The 17,896-nt window shown below is 47.5% G+C and overlaps 1 protein-coding gene across 2 annotated transcripts in view; it reads right to left on the bottom strand.

Annotated features, from left to right (window-relative positions):
- Positions 1-17,896, bottom strand: part of LOC146347681 (flavin-containing monooxygenase 1-like) — a 40,039-nt gene that overhangs the window by 12,689 nt on the left and 9,454 nt on the right. The window contains exons 1-4 of one of the 2 annotated variants that reach the window (XM_084851089.1): positions 17,136-17,267; positions 11,680-11,868; positions 10,899-11,061; positions 9,236-9,378 (exon numbers count right to left, since the gene is read on the bottom strand). In XM_084851089.1, coding sequence (XP_084707215.1) covers positions 9,236-9,378; positions 10,899-11,061; positions 11,680-11,868; positions 17,136-17,267 — 627 coding nt within the window. Of the gene's footprint in view, positions 1-9,235; positions 9,379-10,898; positions 11,062-11,679; positions 11,869-17,135; positions 17,273-17,896 lie in introns of those variants that run through there. The other variant, XM_084851088.1, reaches the window with a different exon arrangement.

Genomic DNA, 17,896 nt, shown 5'->3' with positions numbered 1-17,896 from the left:
GTCTGCAAGTTCGTGGAATCCTCCCAACAGGGAAGAAGCCAGTCCGGTGCAGGATCTATGGGTCATACTCATAAAAATCCAAGCTCATTTGGTTCCATTGCAGATTTCTCCAACATCCCTATCTTCCATGAACCAGGGCACCTCAGGCTGTGCCACAAGACAGTAAAATGGCAGGCCAAGCCATTTAGAAATGTATACACACCTAACCACACACCCCTTCTGGCCCTTCCCCTTATGCATAAGCATATTTTAAAATAATAAAAATAATAAAATCGTAGAATCATAGAATAGTAGGGTTGGAAGGGGCCTACAAGACCATCGAGTCCAACCCCCTGCTCAGTGCAGGAATCCAAGTCAGAGCATCCCTGACTGATGGCTGTCCAGCCTCGTCTTGAAGCCCTCCAGTGTGGGAGAGCCCACGGCCTCCCTAGGTCATTGGTTCCATTGTCGTACTGCTCCAACAGTCAGGAAGTTTTTCCTGATGTTCAGCCGGAATCTGGCTTCCTGTAACTTGAGCCCATTATTCCGTGTTCTGCACTCTGGGATGATCGAGAAGAGATGCTGGCCTTCCTCTCTGTGACAACCTTTCAAGTACTTGAAGAGCACTATCGTCTCTCGCCTCAGTCTTCTCTTCTCAAGGCTAAACAGGCCCAGTTCTTTCAGTCTCTCCTCGTAGGGCTTTGTTTCCAGCCCCCTGATCATCTTCATTGCCTTCCTTTGAACCCTCTCCAGCTTGTTCTCCATTCTTCTTAAAGTGTGGTGCCCAGAACTGGACACAGTACCCCGGATGAAGCCTAACCAGTGCGGAGTAGAGGGGAACTAGTACTTCCTGGGAATTGGAAGCTATGCTTCTATGAATGCAGCCCAAAATAGCATTTGCCTTTTTTGCAGCCACATCACATTGTTGGCTCATATTCAGCTTGTGATCGACAACAATTCCAAGATCCTTCTCGCTTGTAGTGTTGTTGAGCCACGTATCCCCCATCTTGTAACTGTGCATTTGGTTTCTTTTTCCTAGGTGCAGAACTTGGCATTTATCCCTATTAAATTTCATTCTGTTGTTTTCTGCCCAGCACTCCAGTCCTTCAAGATCACTTTGAATTTTGTTTCTGTCTTCCAAAGTATTAGCTATCCTGTCCAATGTTGTGTCATCTGCAAATTTGATCAGCATTCCGTGCACCTCCTCCTCTAAGTCATTAATAAAAATGTTGAAGAGCACTAGTCCCCGGACTGAGCCCTGCGGTACCCCGCTCATGACCTCTCCCCAGTTTGAGAAGATCCCATTGATAAGCACTGTTTGAGTCCAATTCTGTAGCCAACTGTGGATCCACTGGATCGTTGTTTCATCTAGCTCACTTTGAGCTAGTTTGCTCATCAGGACATCATGGGGCACTTTGTTGAAAGCTTTGCTGAAGTTGAGGTATATGATGTCTACAGCATTCCCACAGTCCACAAGGGAGGTTACTTGATCAAAAAATGAGATCAGATTTGTCTGGCAGGATTTGTTCTTGACATAGAACAATTATAATAAATTAATGGGGGGAGAAAAACGAACAGGGAAAAATGGCTTTTCTCAACTGACAGCCCTCTTCATTTGATGGTTGGTCCAGAAGTCGAAAGACCAGACAGGCTGACCTGTCAGTTGGCAACTCTACATGCTCAGAGAATTCTGGGCTCTTAAACTCCACTTCTTTATTATCTATTTATTTAAAATAGAAATGTTCTGCCTTGCCTAAGTTCAAAGCGGCTCACAAACAAGATACAATAAAAAATATCATAAAAGCCTCTCCCTCCTGCAAGCAGCAAAGGCCAGGTGAAAAAGCACAGGCCTTTAAAAGCCTAAGAGCTTTTAAAACAGAAAGGTTTTAACACCCAGTTCCACAGGCTGGGTACGGCAACAGAACCTCCCTTGTTCCCATCAGATGTGAGTTTGGAACTGAGAGGAGGGCCTCTGTACACGTTCTTAATGTGTGGACACTGGCAGGCTCATAGGGGAGGAGGTGGTCCTGCAGATACCGTGGTCCTTAATCCTATAGCACTTTAAAGGTGAAAACAACACTTTGAATTGGGCTTGCTAACAGTCCGGGAGCCTACGCAGTTGTTTTAGGGCTTTCTTCACATGGAGCTTTTATCCTGCGATTGAGATTGCTCCTCCATGGAAGTTTGTGGGGTCTTTACATGACGCTGGGATCATTCCAGGTCACTAAATGCCCTTTGTTCTGTTTTTAAACAGATCGCAGATAATGAGCTGTCAAATGACCCCGCTGTGTTCCGCTTGAGTTTCATGAAAAGAGGGAAAGCGGCAAGAAGAGGAGCGAGATCAATGAGAGATAATGGGAGACTCAGATACGGGGAGAAGGAGGGGGAAAAGAAAGCGGGTGAAAAGGGGAGTTGTGATCCCGCATTTAAAATGGAAGCAGAAAGCCCCATTTTAAATGCGGGATTTCATTTTAGGCTGGTGTAGAGATGCCCCAGGAGTGGAATAACCTGCTCCTGATCCCTGCCTTCTAGCTGCTGCATTTTGAACAGGCTGAAATTTCCAGACCTTTCCGAGGACAGCCCCACATAGAGTTCACTGCAGTTGTCCTGTAACTAAGATACGTGACACCACAGCCAGATCTGCCTCCTCCAGCAATTCCCAGATCACTGGGAGAAGCCATGACCCTTGACCTGGCAAATAGTGCACATATCTCCTCCTCACCCAGCATGGGGTAATTAGAAGGAGGGGCTACACTGTTTATAGACTGGTGCGTCAAAGCCAGAGCTGGCCCAAAACGAGGTTTGCACAGCCGGTGGCCAAACGTGGCAGTCCATCATGCACTGCAGCCCGCCACATGTTCGACACCCCCCCGCCCCCGTTTTTGCAGATAGGCAGCAAAATCAGGTTCATTTTGCTACAACAGCAAAATGTTGCTGTTGGTTCCTAGGGGCTGCCATAGATGACCCCTGGGGCCACCCTTTGGTGGATCCCAAGTTGGGCAGCAAAAGGGCCGGAGCGGGTCTGTACGAGGTGGAAGATCTACATTATGCCTCTGCGTGCAATAATGACTGGACATATCTAAGACAGGTGATGTGCTATTCTTTAACGAAGCCCGAAGTTGGCCACCTAAAGCAGCTGCCTCTGTTCCCCACCCCTTCGGCTCCGAAGGTTTGCAACAGAGCAATGAAGAATCGATCTCGCTCCCAACGTTTGCAAGGAATCATCAAGCCGCCAAAAGAGGCTGCTAGCTTGCTTTCAACGCATTTGTTGCTTAGCTATACCCTAGCGCGCTACACATCTCTTGACTGACGGTGGAGGTGTGGCAATGTTTACATTGCTCGAGGTCATAGCCAGAGTCTCTCACCAGATGGCGCCATCACATTTCCAGATGAGACCTTAAGGAAGGAATTGAACAAAAAACTTCCCTCTCCTTGTACCAGTAAAAGCTTCCGTGACCCTGTTGGCAAGCCTAATTGTCTATGTTTTAGGTTATACTTCTGTACACACTTAGCTGGGAGTATTGGGGCTTACTTCTGAATAGACAGGTATAGGATTGCACCATTAGTGTCTATAAACTGTTAGGATCGGAAATACGTAAGTTGAATAAGAGCAGCTATTTTACGTTTGGAGACTTTTACCCACTTAAAAGGAGCACCTTAGAAGGAACAATAAATCCCCGAAGTTAACCCCTTCCCAGGATCCCGCCACGCTCACAGTCAGAGGGATAGGGGTTAAAGGAGATTATCTTTCCAGGAAGACATAACATGATTTTGAAAGCCCCGCTCCTACCCACACACTTGAGGCAGGGGCAGTTTGGCAGGCACAGGTCAAATGGGGGAACTTTGGACTGCTACTTTATTGAAGTACCACTGCTTAGCACAGATTCTTGTTTGAAACCAGGCATTTTCTAGTAAAACCAGCTCTCATTCTTTAAATGGAAGCGGTCACACCACGTTAAGAAGCCTGGTGCGTGTCTGTGAATTATTAGGTGGACAAATCAGCGCTCCAGCTGGGGAAGTACAGCCAACGGCCACACCCTGGGCTGTTGCCCTACTATTCTTTCTGCGTCCCTTTCAAAGAACTAGAACCCTGGAGCCTCCTGACGGGCCTCCCGTGGGCATTCCCAGGCCCTCCAGAAGTCTGGGATTTCAACTCTCATCAGCCTCAGCTAGCATGGCTAATGGTAAGGAATACTGGCAGTTGTCGCCCAAAACATCTGGAGTGAATCTTCTTTCACACTCCAGGGGTTCTGGCCTTTCATTACTTGTTCTGGCTTCCCTGGGCACTTCTCCGTGCTCACAATGACAGGCTTCCCTTCTCCCATGATTCCGAAACCACACTAGATTGCTAGAGCGATAAAGCCCTTATTCACATAAGGGCTTATGCCCGCATGCCCTTACTGCAAGCATCACAGAGAAGCAAAGTTACGAGACGTCAGAGAAGCGACTTCACGCAACATCAAAGGCAGGATATAAATGCAATAAATAAATAAATAAGCATCACAGAAGCTAAGCAACGCAAACATCAGAGAAGTGCATAACCATAGAGGCTAATTACTTCCACTGGCAAAATGGGAGCGCAGGGTGATTCTGAAGGCTCAAAAGAGCATTCCAGGGCTTTGATGTGCTGGAAAGGCAGTCTAGTTACTGTAGTTACCTAAGTTACTGAGGTGACGGCCAGCTGAAAGACACACCCCTAGGAACATGCCAATCATACCAAATTTAGAGGGATGGGCACACAGCTAGCTGCTCAACTGCAGGAGAGCCAAATTAAAGAAAAACAACAGAGTAAAAGTACTCTGCAAAAATGCGGCTTCCCCACAGGTAAACTCCAGGGTGGCTGCAGAGTGGCCACGACATCATGTGTCCCTAATGACTTTATGCCACAGCAACATTGGAGAAAACCTCCAATGTTACCTGAAAGATAACCTCCAGATTATCTGAAAGACCGTATTCTCCCCTATGAGCCTACTTCTGCCCTGAGATCTTCAGGGGAAGCCCTTCTCGCCATCCTGCCATCATCACAGGCACGCCTGGTGGGAACGTGGGAGAGGGCCTTCTTGGTGGCTGCCCCAAGGCTCTGGAACTCCCTTCCCAGGGAGGCGAGAGTGGCACCCTCCTTGGTATGTTTTCGTAGGCATGCAAAAACTTTTTTGTTCCAGCAGGCCTTTGGGGATAACTATAACTAGTCTGGACCTGTGAAAATGTGACGTATGGATATTATTTTTGTTATTGTGGTTGTCTTTTAATGTTTTAATGCTTTCACAATCTTAATATTGATGATTTAATTATATTTTTAACTTTTGTACAGTTATATTTATATTTCTATTCATAGGTTTTAATTGTAGAAGTTTTAGCCGCCTTGAGTCCCAGTATTGGGAAAAAGGTGGGATATAAATATAATGATGATGATGATGATGATGATATAGATGAGCCCCTGGAGAGGTTGTTACAGTTCACAGCAACAGCAACAGCAATTTCTTCTACTTAGCTGTACATTACTGTTTGCATTTTAATTGACCTGTAGAAAACACTTGGGCTTCTTCCCTTTGGATTCCCCACAAAAGAATGCTATTGATAAGAGAACAGGCATTCTGTTCCTCTCTACCAAAACAAAGGGGAAAGTGTAGCATAGCCAAATTCCAAAACATAAGGACGCAAGAAGGGCCGTGCTGGATCAGACGATGGTCCGTCTAGCCCAGCATTCTCTTCACACAGTGGCCAACCAGCTGTCGACCAGGCAACCACAAGCAGGACACGAGTGCAACAGCACCATCCCACCCGTGTTCCCCAGCAACTGGTGTACATGGGCTCTCTGCCCCTGATACTGGAGGTAGCACATGGCCATCAGGACTAGTGGCCATTGAAAGCCTTCTCCTCCAGGAATTTGTCTAACCCCCCTTTAAAGCCATCCAGGTTAATAGAGTAAGAGCCATGAAGGCCGCTGGGGTAGTCACTACTACGCAGCCACCTGGAGGTTGATTGTCTTTAGCTGTTTCTCCGCCTGGTAGCTCAAGGCCAGGGTTTGCTCTGACTAACTGGGAAAATGATAACAGCCCGGCCTGGTGGGAAGATGCAACCTCTTTGGAGGGTGGAGTGGGGTGTCTTGGGCCTGGGATGGGATGGGCCTGGGCGTTCAAATCTGCCCTGGGTTGCTGAGGCTGGGCAATAAAAGGAGGGCTCAGGAAGGGGCGGGTGTCTCTTCTTGGCCCTGACGGTACTAGGGCGTGCTGCTGGTTGATGGCTAGCCTGGGAGGCCCGTACTTTGGCATGCATAGGATAGACTAGCTAGCTGCATTGTTTTGCTCTTGGGAGTGTGTGCCTTGGTGTTCGGCGTTTCTGGTTTTGCTTAAGAGTTTTGTACCTTGCTTGTAATTTCCTGTACAACCTACCACCTCTCCCTATTCCTTCCTCTTTGTTCCTTTCCCCTAGAAAACTTTTACCCAACTTTCAGTTGGTGTGGTGTGTCCTGTCTAACTTCAATGCTAAATACAGTGCTTATTGGCCTGGAAGGGAGCTACTGGGTTAATTTGGCGGAAACATGTGGCCACGTTTGGCCTGGTCTACCTTGCAGGGTTGTTGGGGTGAAACCAGCAATCCTTCACAGGGTGGAAGCACTGGGATAAGACACTGAAGTTGCCCAGGGTGCTTGAGAGCACTGAGGAACCAGGGAGAGGGAGACGCCGAAGCCGGGGTCGTATACTCCCGAGGTTTGTTGTTTTGGCTAGTCCGGGACCATGCAGGCCCAAGCTAGGACTGGCTCCAACCGGGAGGAGACGGTTTTCTCCCAGCTGCCTGGAGCGGAGGCTGGGAGTTCGTCCGTTATCAAATGGGTTGTGGGTGCTTCTGCCTCCGGGCTGGGGGGCAGTGGAGTGCCAGCTGCGGCTGCAGAGGTGGAGAATCGGGCCATGGATTTGGAAGCTGCTCCTCAGGCTGGTGGGAGGCGAGGGAGCCCAGTGCCAGCCTCTGAGCTGCACAGTGTTCCAGACAGCGTGGGGGAGTGGAGACATGCTTCCCAAGAGACTCGTGCCAGGCAGATGAAGCTAGGAATGTTGGAGAAATCCGCCATGGGCTCCAGTGAGGCTGGATTCTTTAGAATCCGGCCCCCCGGAGCCCGTGGCGGAACGGCCTCCCCCCCTACCCTCCAAAATCCCTCCCGGGACGGACCTACCTGATGGCTGCGGCGGCGGCTGCTGCGGTGGTAGCTCCAGTTTGTCTTCCGGCCGCTGCCGCCGCAAATGGCAGCTGTTGTAGCAGCCGCCATTTGCGTGCCTGCATTAGGCCGTGAAGGCAGGCACGCAAATGGCGGAGCACGGTAAGTGGGCTTTCGTACACCCCTAGATGAGGCTGATGGAATTGCAGCTGGAGGCGCTGGAAGCCCATTGGGTCCCTCGGGAGAGAAGAATGCGTTTGCCCGGCTGGATCGCAAGCTCTTCCCTGTTTATCAGCCAGCCCAGGAGGTTTTGAGTTTTTTCTCTCCATTTGAACTGGCCTGTGAAGACCAAAACGTGTTGCCTCACCAACGTATGGCCATTCTGAGGGCTCAGGTTTCGGGAGAATTCGCTGATTTGTTGGGGTCAGTGGCTCGCCTGATGCCCATGATTACGAGATGTTTAAGGCCCCTGTAAACAACGTTATGGCTTATCGGCTGATCACTGTGGGCGACTGTTCCGGAATTTACGACCTGTGACGAAGGAAAGCTATGCTGCCCTGGCGGGGGGACTGGCGAAGGCGTTAGGCAGCTGGTTAGAGGCTGCGGAAGCGAGCTCCCTAGAAGAACTGCGTGAGTCAGCAGGGCTGGAGCAATTTCTTTCTCTGCTTCCCTCAGAGCTAGCAGCCTGGTCAGTGATCGAAGCCCTAGGACCGTGAGAGGGGCAGGGCGCATGGCTGACCAGATGAGTATTCATCGCCAGAGAGGACTTCTATGATCTGCTTGCTCTAAAACACTGGCAGGAGCTGGAGCAGGGGGAAGCGAGAAGGGGGTGAGGCCAAAGGGAGTAGCGGCCCCCGCAAGCAGCTGAAGGGGGACAACGAGAGCTCCTGCCCAGAGCAACCTCCACTCCCCAGTCTGGGGGCTGCTGTTATTGCACGGAGGTGGGCCATCTGAAGCGAGACTGTCCAGAGCTGGTTAAAAAGAAGGCGATGGCGGCTCGGCCGAAGGTGGCTAGGATTGCCCGCCCCCTGACGCCGGCTGAGGGACTGAGGGAGGGGAAGGCTGGGGTGGGCGGGAAGCCGACCGTCTGCTGCTGCTGAATGCCGGCTCGGCCAGTGTGAGAACCAGCCTCCCGTCGGAACCCCCTTCCAGCCACCCTGCGAACCTGGACGGAGGCAGAGAGCCCAGATGTCTTGAAATCAGCCAGGAGTGACCAACGCAGTTTTGCTATCCTGGGAGCCTCAGCCTCAGGCTCCCCGGCAGCGATGAGGCTTTTACAGCCTGGACGGATCAAATGGAGTCAGATGCAGTTTTGTGAGTGCATTGTTCTTAATGGGCCCTGAATCATGGCTTACCGGGACACAAGGGTGGATGTCACTGCTGTGGATAAAAGATATTTTGAGGAAGGCAAAAGGAGAAGGGGACGGCAGAGGATGAGATGGCTAGATAGCATCACCGATGCAATGAATATGAACTTGAGCACGCTCCGGGAGAGAGCGCAGGACAGGAAGGCCTGGCGTGCTGTGGCCCATGGGGTCACGAAGAGTCGGGCACGACTGAACGACTGAACAACAACAAACATTGGGAAGGCCAGACTTACTCTGTGACCCCTTACAACTCCTGAATATCGAAGTCCCCATTGCCAGAGTTCGGTTAGAGTATCGGGGCTGGAAGGGAGAGCTAGATGTGATCGTCCATCAGGAGGAATCTTCTTCCCCATGGGGCATATCCATCGGAAATGACCTTGTGTATCGGCAGTCAAAAATGAAGGCCGTTACCCGTAGCCAGGCTGCTGAAGCACAGGAAGCAGCTCCTGATCAGACTATGGAGCCACTAGAGAGCAATCCGCCGGCCGAGGGGGCTACTTCCAGCCTGGGGACAGAGTTGGACATCGGAGGCCGAGAGGGGGAGGTCTGGTTGGATGGAGGACTTTGGCCCAAAGAGGGGGGAGGATGGAGATGGACTGGGCGGGCGGGGGGGAGGTAGCCCTACCAGCAATCCTTCTCAGTGGCCGTCACTACATCTTGTCGCAAATTCTATAGTTTAACTATGCGCTGTGAGAAGAAGTGCTTCCTTTTATGAAAGTGGTTGGAGGAAAATTACCTTTTTTGCTGTGTGAGTGGCTTCCACTGCAATATCGACTCCAGAATTCCCCATGCCAATCACAAGCACGCTTTTACCCCTGAATACCTCTGGGTTTTTGTAGTCTCGGCTGTGAAAGTACTGACCGTTAAACTTGTCTATACCTGTGTGGAAAATGAGGACATACCCCAATGAGCTTCCAAATGAAACTTGCAATAACAATAGCTCAACCCTGTGCATGTTTGTTCAGAAGTAAAGGCCAGTGGATGCAGTGGGATTTACTTCCGAGCAGGAGTGCATATGCTTGCAATTTTAGCATTTACATAGTGCACTTCTAGTGTCCAGAGTGCTTCACATACGTTACCCAATTACCCCTACAAGGGCCTTGTAAAGAAGACTAGTATTTTTCTCCCTATATTTTAAATGGGCCTGAGGCCAAGTGGCTTGCTTAGCACCATCTAATGAATTCATAAAATGCTTTTTTCAGAATTCAAGAATGCAGCAAAGATGGGCAGCATATGCTGTGAGTATAAGAGATGACTAAAAGACTTACAGATATTTCTTCATCATGTGACTGTTTGAGAGTCCCATGAAACAACCCTCAAAATGACACAGCTAGAACTGAGCAGCTGATACCATCCTCCCCCTGCACTAGGCACCACCCTCAAATTACTCTACATCTCCCCATGCCTGATCCCTGTAACAGCAGACGTTGCCCTCCGTGTAGCTGGCCTCCCATCAGGGGCTGGCAGAAGGCAGGTTATGGTCAACCAGGACACCGCTGGTCAATTTCTTGTGGACCATGGACTGCCCAGTGGTTGCTGGGATTCTCGCAAAGAATGCTGGTCTAAGTAGACCTTGGTCATCCAGCAAGTCTCTTCCTTACACAATCAGAAGCACTTAAAGAGATTAGTATGTCTTAACTTTTAAAATGTGTGAATTTAAAACATATTCCAATAAAGACAAAAAAGTAGACTATGCAAGGCTGAAGTCATCCACCTGTGTCATAAAGAGAGGGAGTAGGAGGCTAACAGGGCGACCAGTACTTAATGAACAACCCAGACCTCTCTCTTTAGCCATTTTAAGACTGGGACTAAACGCAGCTGTTAGTCCTATGCTGGACTTTGCCTGCTTGTGTTAGGTCTGTAGTGTGGAGGGGGAGATGGGCATGTAAGCCCTGCCCCCAGTGTCCTGCACACCAGGCGTCCAGTTACACCTTCACGTGCCGAGTGCAAAGGTCTGAAGAGAGCTTTGTGCTCAATGCACAAAGGTCTTACTGGGTTCCGGGTACTTGTGTGTGTGCCCATGTCCCCCTCCATAGCTTACTCCTACATGTGCATAGGGCTTTTGTGGCTTTAACACTGAGCCAGCCTTCCCCCACTCCCCACCCTAGCCCCCCTTTGCTTAACACCGAACTTGCTGAAGAGTTTTGGAGAACTCAAAAGCTCGCTCGCTATTTTGAGACATTTGGCTGGCCCTAACAAAGGTATTGATAGTGTCACCGATGCAATGAATGTGAACTTGAGCGCACTCTGGGAGAGAGCGGAGGACAGGAAGGCCTGGCGTGCTATGGTCCATGTGGTCACGAAGAGTCGGGCACGACTGAACGACTGAACAACAAGAAAGGTATTGCCTGACTGTGCATATTGGGACAAAACAGAAGGAAACGCAAGAACAGCTATACCTGGGAAAGAGCTGAGTGGCAAAGAAGGACTGGTAAGGTAACCAATGCAAACCATCACAGCATCAAAGACGGCTGACATCTGCTTCCCATTGCTCTCTGTAACAACATCCCACTGGCCGGTGGTAGAGAAGTCAGGGCGCTTACTTATGTTGATCACTGTAGTCTGAAACAGTTCAGGAAAATAATCAGATGTGAAGATGAATCCAGAAAGGAGTGGACTTGCAAATGTGCCCAACTAGGTATAGGAATCTGGCTTTATTAAGGTCATAGGCATCTTTTCAGGCAAGAAACAAATATGGGCTTTTCTACACGAAGCATTAATAGTGTACTCATCATTCCATACCCACGGTTGTTCATGGGTTCTGTAGACAGCGTTGTAACCCTCCACTTTCACTTCTGTATCTAAAGAGCACATTTGGCATGTTTTTTTAGGGCAAGGACAATGCAGTATTTGCTTGTAAAAACAAAAGAAACTGCTTTTTTCACTTATGTCTTTGCACTATTTCACTATACCACAGTGCCATCTAGAGGTTATTTAGCAGGAAAGCAGGAAAGGAAACATGTCATGTAGTGCTCTGATCTCAATTCTGTGACGAAATCAAAAGTAGATACAGCCTTGTGTAGAAAAGCTCTGTGTTTCTCTTAGTATGTCAATTTCTCAGCCTAGGATGCAAATGCTTTGGTTTTGAATTTCAATAAACTAAGGACCCTGGATATAAATATTCTAAATTTCTCAAATGATAACATTTTGATTTCAACTGTGCGCATTTTTTAAGCTTACCTTGAACTGAATGTGTTTCTGAAGCTCAAAATGTTTTGCATACATCTGCAGATACTCCAGGAGCCTGGCACTGGGTAAATAGACTGGAAAATCTTCTGGGTATGGAAAGTCTGAAAAGGCTGACATCTCCTTACTGCTATTACTGACCACTGATTTGTAGGCACTGGCTCTTCCCTCCTCAACATAGTCCTATGCATAACAAGGATGCCTCTTTATTCAATGGTCTTTTTCACCCCAATGCAGATATAAAAACAGAGTTGTATATTTTACAAAAGTATTATTTTATTTGTCCGCCTCACAAAATTGTGTATTGTATCAAAAGGGCACCAAAATTCCAAGAGCAGTGGCTTCCTTCACAGAAAATGCAGCCAGATGTAGAGCTGCACTTTTAAAAAGACCTGAAAATACAGACACATCTACTTCCCTCAGTGAATCATGGGAACTGTGGTTTGGTGAAGGTTGAAGAAATCTGGTGGGGATCCCACAGTTACTTTATAGAACTACATACAGCTCCTAGTAGTTCTAGGAGAGGGACTGAGCCATTTCGCACGATCAAAAAAAGGATTTTCCCAGCAGCAATGTACAGTTCCCTGTTGTAAAGTAAAGTATTTTGGGGTGGTTTGGTCTTGAATCGGCAATGAAGATGCATTAGCTTTAAAAAGACCTGCTTCTGGTGGAGATGAAAAACTGCTAGAATTGTGCTGTTGACTTTGAGATAAAGACCTGGATCACAGGGCGGCTTAATTAAATTGCGGCAAGCGTGATTTCCATTCTCACCACCTGGACGTGGTTTGTCATGCCATCCAAACCCAGGCAGCATGGCTTGTTGGAGAGGGAAACAACCCCAATAACCAATGGGCTTTAATAGGGAGACTGGAGAGTTGCTTACCCCTCTAACAAGTCATTCTGCCGAGGTTTGGATGACAACCCACACCCAGGAGGTTATTATGGAAACTGTGTCCTGCATGCGCCCAGCACATGCCGCAATTTAGATAAGCTACCATGGTTTATTTTGATCATGTGAACAGGAGGCTAATCTATGTGGAAAAGGAATGGGGAGCACTTTCTGGTTATATCCAGATTTGCATGGAATTGCTTTGGTCCATCAGGGGAACATGAAGCAAGAAAAGCAGAGTATACACTACCTTAAAACCCCACTTCCTTTTTTTTAAAAATACTTTTTATTCTATTTTTTTAACTTTATAAATGAAATAAACAATACCAACAACCTAATCAATAACTACAATTTCCCAACAATACAGTATTCTTAAGAGGACACAGCAATAACGGAAAAGAAAGAGAAAACAGAAGAAGGAGAAGGAGGGGGGAAAATCATGAAAAAAAAATATAAAGAATTATTTAAAGAAATTAAATTTAAACTTCATTACACAGAAACTTCAAATCCCATTCTGCTTAAAAATTGTACCTATAACATTGGCAATATTACAATTCAGTACAGCATAAATAATCAACCTAACATTTCAATATCATATCACCAGTCCAGTCTTATAGCAAGGAAGCAGGCCTACAATTCATTTCCAGCAACCATATATTGCCCTTCAGCTAACATATAGTAATAAAGCTTACCAATTTAGCCAGCCAAAAATCTTACTAACCAGTAATAATTATAATAGTAATTTAAAAAGGAGATGTAAAAGGATACATAATAATAATAGTTGTTTATTCGGTCAATCACTTCTGACTCTTCGTGACTTCATGGACCAGCCCACGCCAGAGCTTCCTGTCGGCCGTCGCCACCCCCAGCTCCCCCAAGGTTGAGTCCATCACCTCCAGAATATCCTCCATCCACCTTGCCCTTGGTCGGCCCCTCTTCCTTTTGCCTTCCACTTTTCCTAGCATCAGCATGTTCTCCAGGGTGTCCTGTCTTCTCATGATGTGGCCAAAGTACTTCAGTTTTGCCTTTAATATCCTTCCCTCAAGTGAGCAGTCTGGCTTTATTTCCTGTAGTATGGACTGGTTTGATCTTCTGGCAGTCCAAGGCACTCTCAGAATTTTCCTCCAGCACCACAGTTCAAAAGCATCTATCTTCCTTCGCTCAGCCTTCCTTATGGTCCAGCTCTCGCAGCCGTACGTTACTACAGGGAATACCATTGCTTTAACTATGCGGACCTTTGTTGTCAGTGTGATGTCTCTGCTCTTCACTCTTTTATCAAGATTGTGATTGTTGTCCTCCCAAGAAGTAAACAACGTCTTCTGATTTCCTGGCTGCAGTTAGCATCTGCAGTAATCTTTGCTCCAAGAAAGACAAAGTCTGTCACTGCCTCCATGTTTTCTCCCTGTATTTGCCAGTTATCAATCCAGCTGGTTGCCATAATCTTGGTTTTTTTGAGGTTTAACTGCAACCCAGCTTTTGCACTTTCTTCTTTCACCTTTGTCACAAGGTTCCTCAGCTCCTCCTCGCTTTCAGCCATCAAAGTGGTATCATCTGCATATCTGAGATTGTTAATGTTTCTTCCAGCAATTTTAACTCCAGCCTTGGCTTCATCAAGCCCAGCACGTCGCATGATATGTTCTGCGTACAGGTTGAATAGGTAGGGTGAGAGTACACAACTGTGCCGTACTCCTTTCCCAATCTTAAACCAGTCCATTGTTCCATGGTCTGTTCTTACCGTTGCTACTTGGTCGTTATACAGATTCCTCAGGGGGCAGACCAGATGACTTGGTATCCCCATACCACCAAGAACTTGCCACAATTTGTTATGATCCACACAGTCAAAGGCTTTAGAATAGTCAATAAAACAGAAATAGATGTTTTTCCGAAACTCCCTGGCTTTCTCCATTATCCAGCCGATATTGGCAATTTGGTCTCTAGTTCCTCTGCCTTTTCTAAACCCAGCTTGTACATCTGGCAGTTCTCATTCCATGAATTGCTGGAGTCTACCTTGCAAGATCTTGTGCATTACCAAATCATTAATAAATTTTATTATGTTATATAATAATAAAGCTTAAAATTAACCTCACAACTATCACTAATATATTTTGTACTAGATATATAAATGAGTGCATACATTGTACAGTATATCATGAAGGATTTTAAAAAAAGGGAAAAAGAGAGAGGGGGGAAAAGATCTCTGGCCTAGCCTGTACCTTCCAGACTAAACATAGTCAGTTAGCAAAACATGTTTGTAGATTCCAGTTCATGGTGCTGGAACAGAAATCTCATGCGAAGCAAAATGTAGCAGGATATTTTAAGTGATATTGTGAGTTCATTTGTTTTGCTATATTTTTCGCCTTGGTAAATTGCCTTCTTTTATCAACAATTTGTTTGATGTAATCCAGAAAAAGCATAACTTTATCTTGTTTCCAAAAAAGGTTTCCAGCCTCTCTTGCCAAACGCAGGATATAATTTTTTGTGGAGATTCTTGCAAATTGGACTATAACGGTATAACCAGTCCCTTTGGCATTTGACACACAGAATACCTGCTCAGTATCAAATGAATAATCAGATGGCATAGGGAGTATCTCATGCAGGAACTTATCTACAAAAGTAGACAGATTTACATCAGTAGGTCAATATTTAATACCAATAATACGTACTTTTGCCCTGTGCGCTAATGCCTCCAGTTGAGAAATTCTGACAGAAAAATTGTTGAAAAAAGCTTGTGATGTAGTTTCATTCCCTGCCAGCTGATCTTGCAACTCATTAACCTTCACCTCCATTTTCCACCAAGCAGTGTTAATTTAATCCACAGCCCCTTGCAGGGCAGTGATGGAATTTTGGATGGTATCCAGCCTCTTAGCCTGTTCCGCAAATTGCAAGGACAAAGTTTTTATCAAAGCAAGTAACTCCTCTTTATCTCCACTTCTCCAAGCCTTTGTCAAGGGAGGGGTGGGTGGGCGGAGATCCTTTTTTTCGCCTTAGTGTAGTCATCCTTCTCTTCAAATAAATCTTGCAGGTCCTCAAATGTTATTGATATTTCTTAATCCATTCCTCAGATGTTGTTGGCGTTTCTTAATCCAAAAACTACAATGGAGCACGTCAGCCCTAGTTTCTCCTAATTAATTAGGAGGTTCAAACAGCTTTGAGCGATGATTAAGCTCTGGCAGACTAGCCCCAGAGTACAGCCCCCCTGCTACCACGCCGAGAGAGCTGTTCTTCCAAAACTTCATCCAGGCCTGCTCCCGCCTCCCCATTTAATTCCAGGTGAGAGATAAAAAGGTTTCCACCTTTTAAAAAGCTGTTTGAGATAGTGTCCAGCAGAGACCCCGCGGTGCAGAGAATTTTGCATGGGGGTGCAGAGAATTTTGGGACATCTGTTAGGGTAGTGAATTTTGGGACATCTGTTAGGGTTGCTGTGAATCCCCACTGATGCTCAACCTGTATATTTGTAAATAAACAAATATTACAAAATGCAACGGGAGATGTGGCCATATCTGAACACCACAGGTAATACCATTAAATGAATTGAGAAAAACGGTATGAAAAGAAAATAATGTTCTGGTGGCCTCATCAACTGAGGCCTGGCATAGAAAAAACATAGAATGTTGTGACAATGTATAAATTAATCCTACCGTTAAGTCACTGCTAGACAAATAAGGGGAGAACATAACATGTCTGCATCTTTCCAATGCTGTAAGAAAGAGATTGATATGTAACTCATATGTACATTTTTGGTGGTTGATTCCCAGAGCAATCTAATCAGCTGGGACTGTCTGAGGGAAGTTGGGGTGGGGTGGGGGTTCCTCTCCCCCTCTCGGGGAGGGGGGAGCCTGTCCCAGTGATCCCTGGTACACCTGCAGATGCAGTGTTCCAATGGTGACAGTCCCAAACTGTGGTGTTCTGGGGGCAGCAGAGGGCAGTCCTCTCCCCTGCTGGCAGGGGTGGGGTGGGGGATTTCTGCCCCAGTGGCTGCCAGTGCACCCATGGGGGCTATGTTTCTGCTGGCAGTAGGCCCGAAACTGGGGCATTCCGGGGGAGGGGGAACTCTGGATTGCTGGATCCAAAGGGGGTCTCTCCAGGATTGGGCCCCTCAGCCATCCCAGCTGGAGCTGCCATAGCCGATTTCTTCTGCATTGGTGTGAAGGGGGGTAGGGTGGGGTGGAAGTTCTGGAAAATAAAGGTCTACTGGGTGGAAAGCGCTGAAAAGCTGCCTCCCCACCTCCTGCTGTGCAGAATACTTGTCTTCAGGATTTGCAGGGAAAACAATTGTTTTAGCTCAATTAGTTTGCTGTATAAGGGCGCAATCCTATGCAGGTTTAGACAGAGAAAAGGCCTACAACTCCCAGCACTCCCCAGCCAGCAAAGTTTTGCTGGCTGGGGAGTGCTGGGAGCTGTAGGCCTTTTCTCTGTCTAAACCTGCATAGGATTGTGCCCTAAATCACTCAGTAAATAGTATGAACTAACCCTACTTAGGCCAAACAAGCATTTTCCCCTTGCCGCAAGTGGAGTGACACCCTTCACAGGCTTGAGACATCCCCCCCCCCCCGCAACTCACTGTGAATCGCCACACTCCCCCAATGCCATCGCTCCTCTCAAAGCAGGTTGGCTCCAGCCCTTCATCCAGGCAGCACTTGACAGATGCCAGTCCGCTCACGCCTGCTCCAACGATGGCCACTTTCCTGGACATGCTCTCTTGAGACACAGAAGAGTGAAGACAAACACAGGTAATGTTTTATAGGGTGAAAAACGTTTGATGGATCAACCCCTCATGTGGGCTGGTCAGACCTAGGGATGTCAGAGAATTCCGCCATGGATCTCAGTGAGGCTGAATGCCAGTGCATTTGGCCCCCTAAAATCCGTGGCGGAACAAAGCCCCCCGCCCCACCACCCCGTGAAAGGCGCGCGAAACGGAGCACTTACCTGGTGCTGTTCGCGCTGCTTTGCGAATGGCGGCCGTGTCTGCGGCCACCATTCGCTTCCCCATTTTTGCTGTGATAGGCTACGTAAGTATTTACGTAGCCATTTGCATCCCTGCAGAGGCCGTGATAGGCTACGTAAATATTTACGTAGCCTATCACGGCAAAAAACCAGGGACGCAAATGGCGTAGCAGCCGCCATTTGTGTTTGCAAGCTCCGCACGCCTGCGAATGGACCCGGCTGGTGGCTCCACGGAGTTGCCGCAGAGCAGAGCTGGCCAGGTTAGGATTTCGGGGGGAGGTGCGGAGCACCTCCCCCCCCCACGAATCACCCCTTCAAAAAGGTAAGTGACTTTCGCACATCCCTACTCAGACCTATCGTGACTAAAGGAGTGCAAGC

The sequence above is a fragment of the Heloderma suspectum genome, chromosome 4, assembly GCF_057233095.1.
Source record: "Heloderma suspectum isolate Gila_16-S chromosome 4, 16-S_ref, whole genome shotgun sequence".
NCBI lineage: Eukaryota > Metazoa > Chordata > Lepidosauria > Squamata > Helodermatidae > Heloderma > Heloderma suspectum.
The sequence above is the reverse complement of the archived record's forward strand: the minus strand, read 5'-3'. Positions and strand labels throughout refer to the sequence as shown.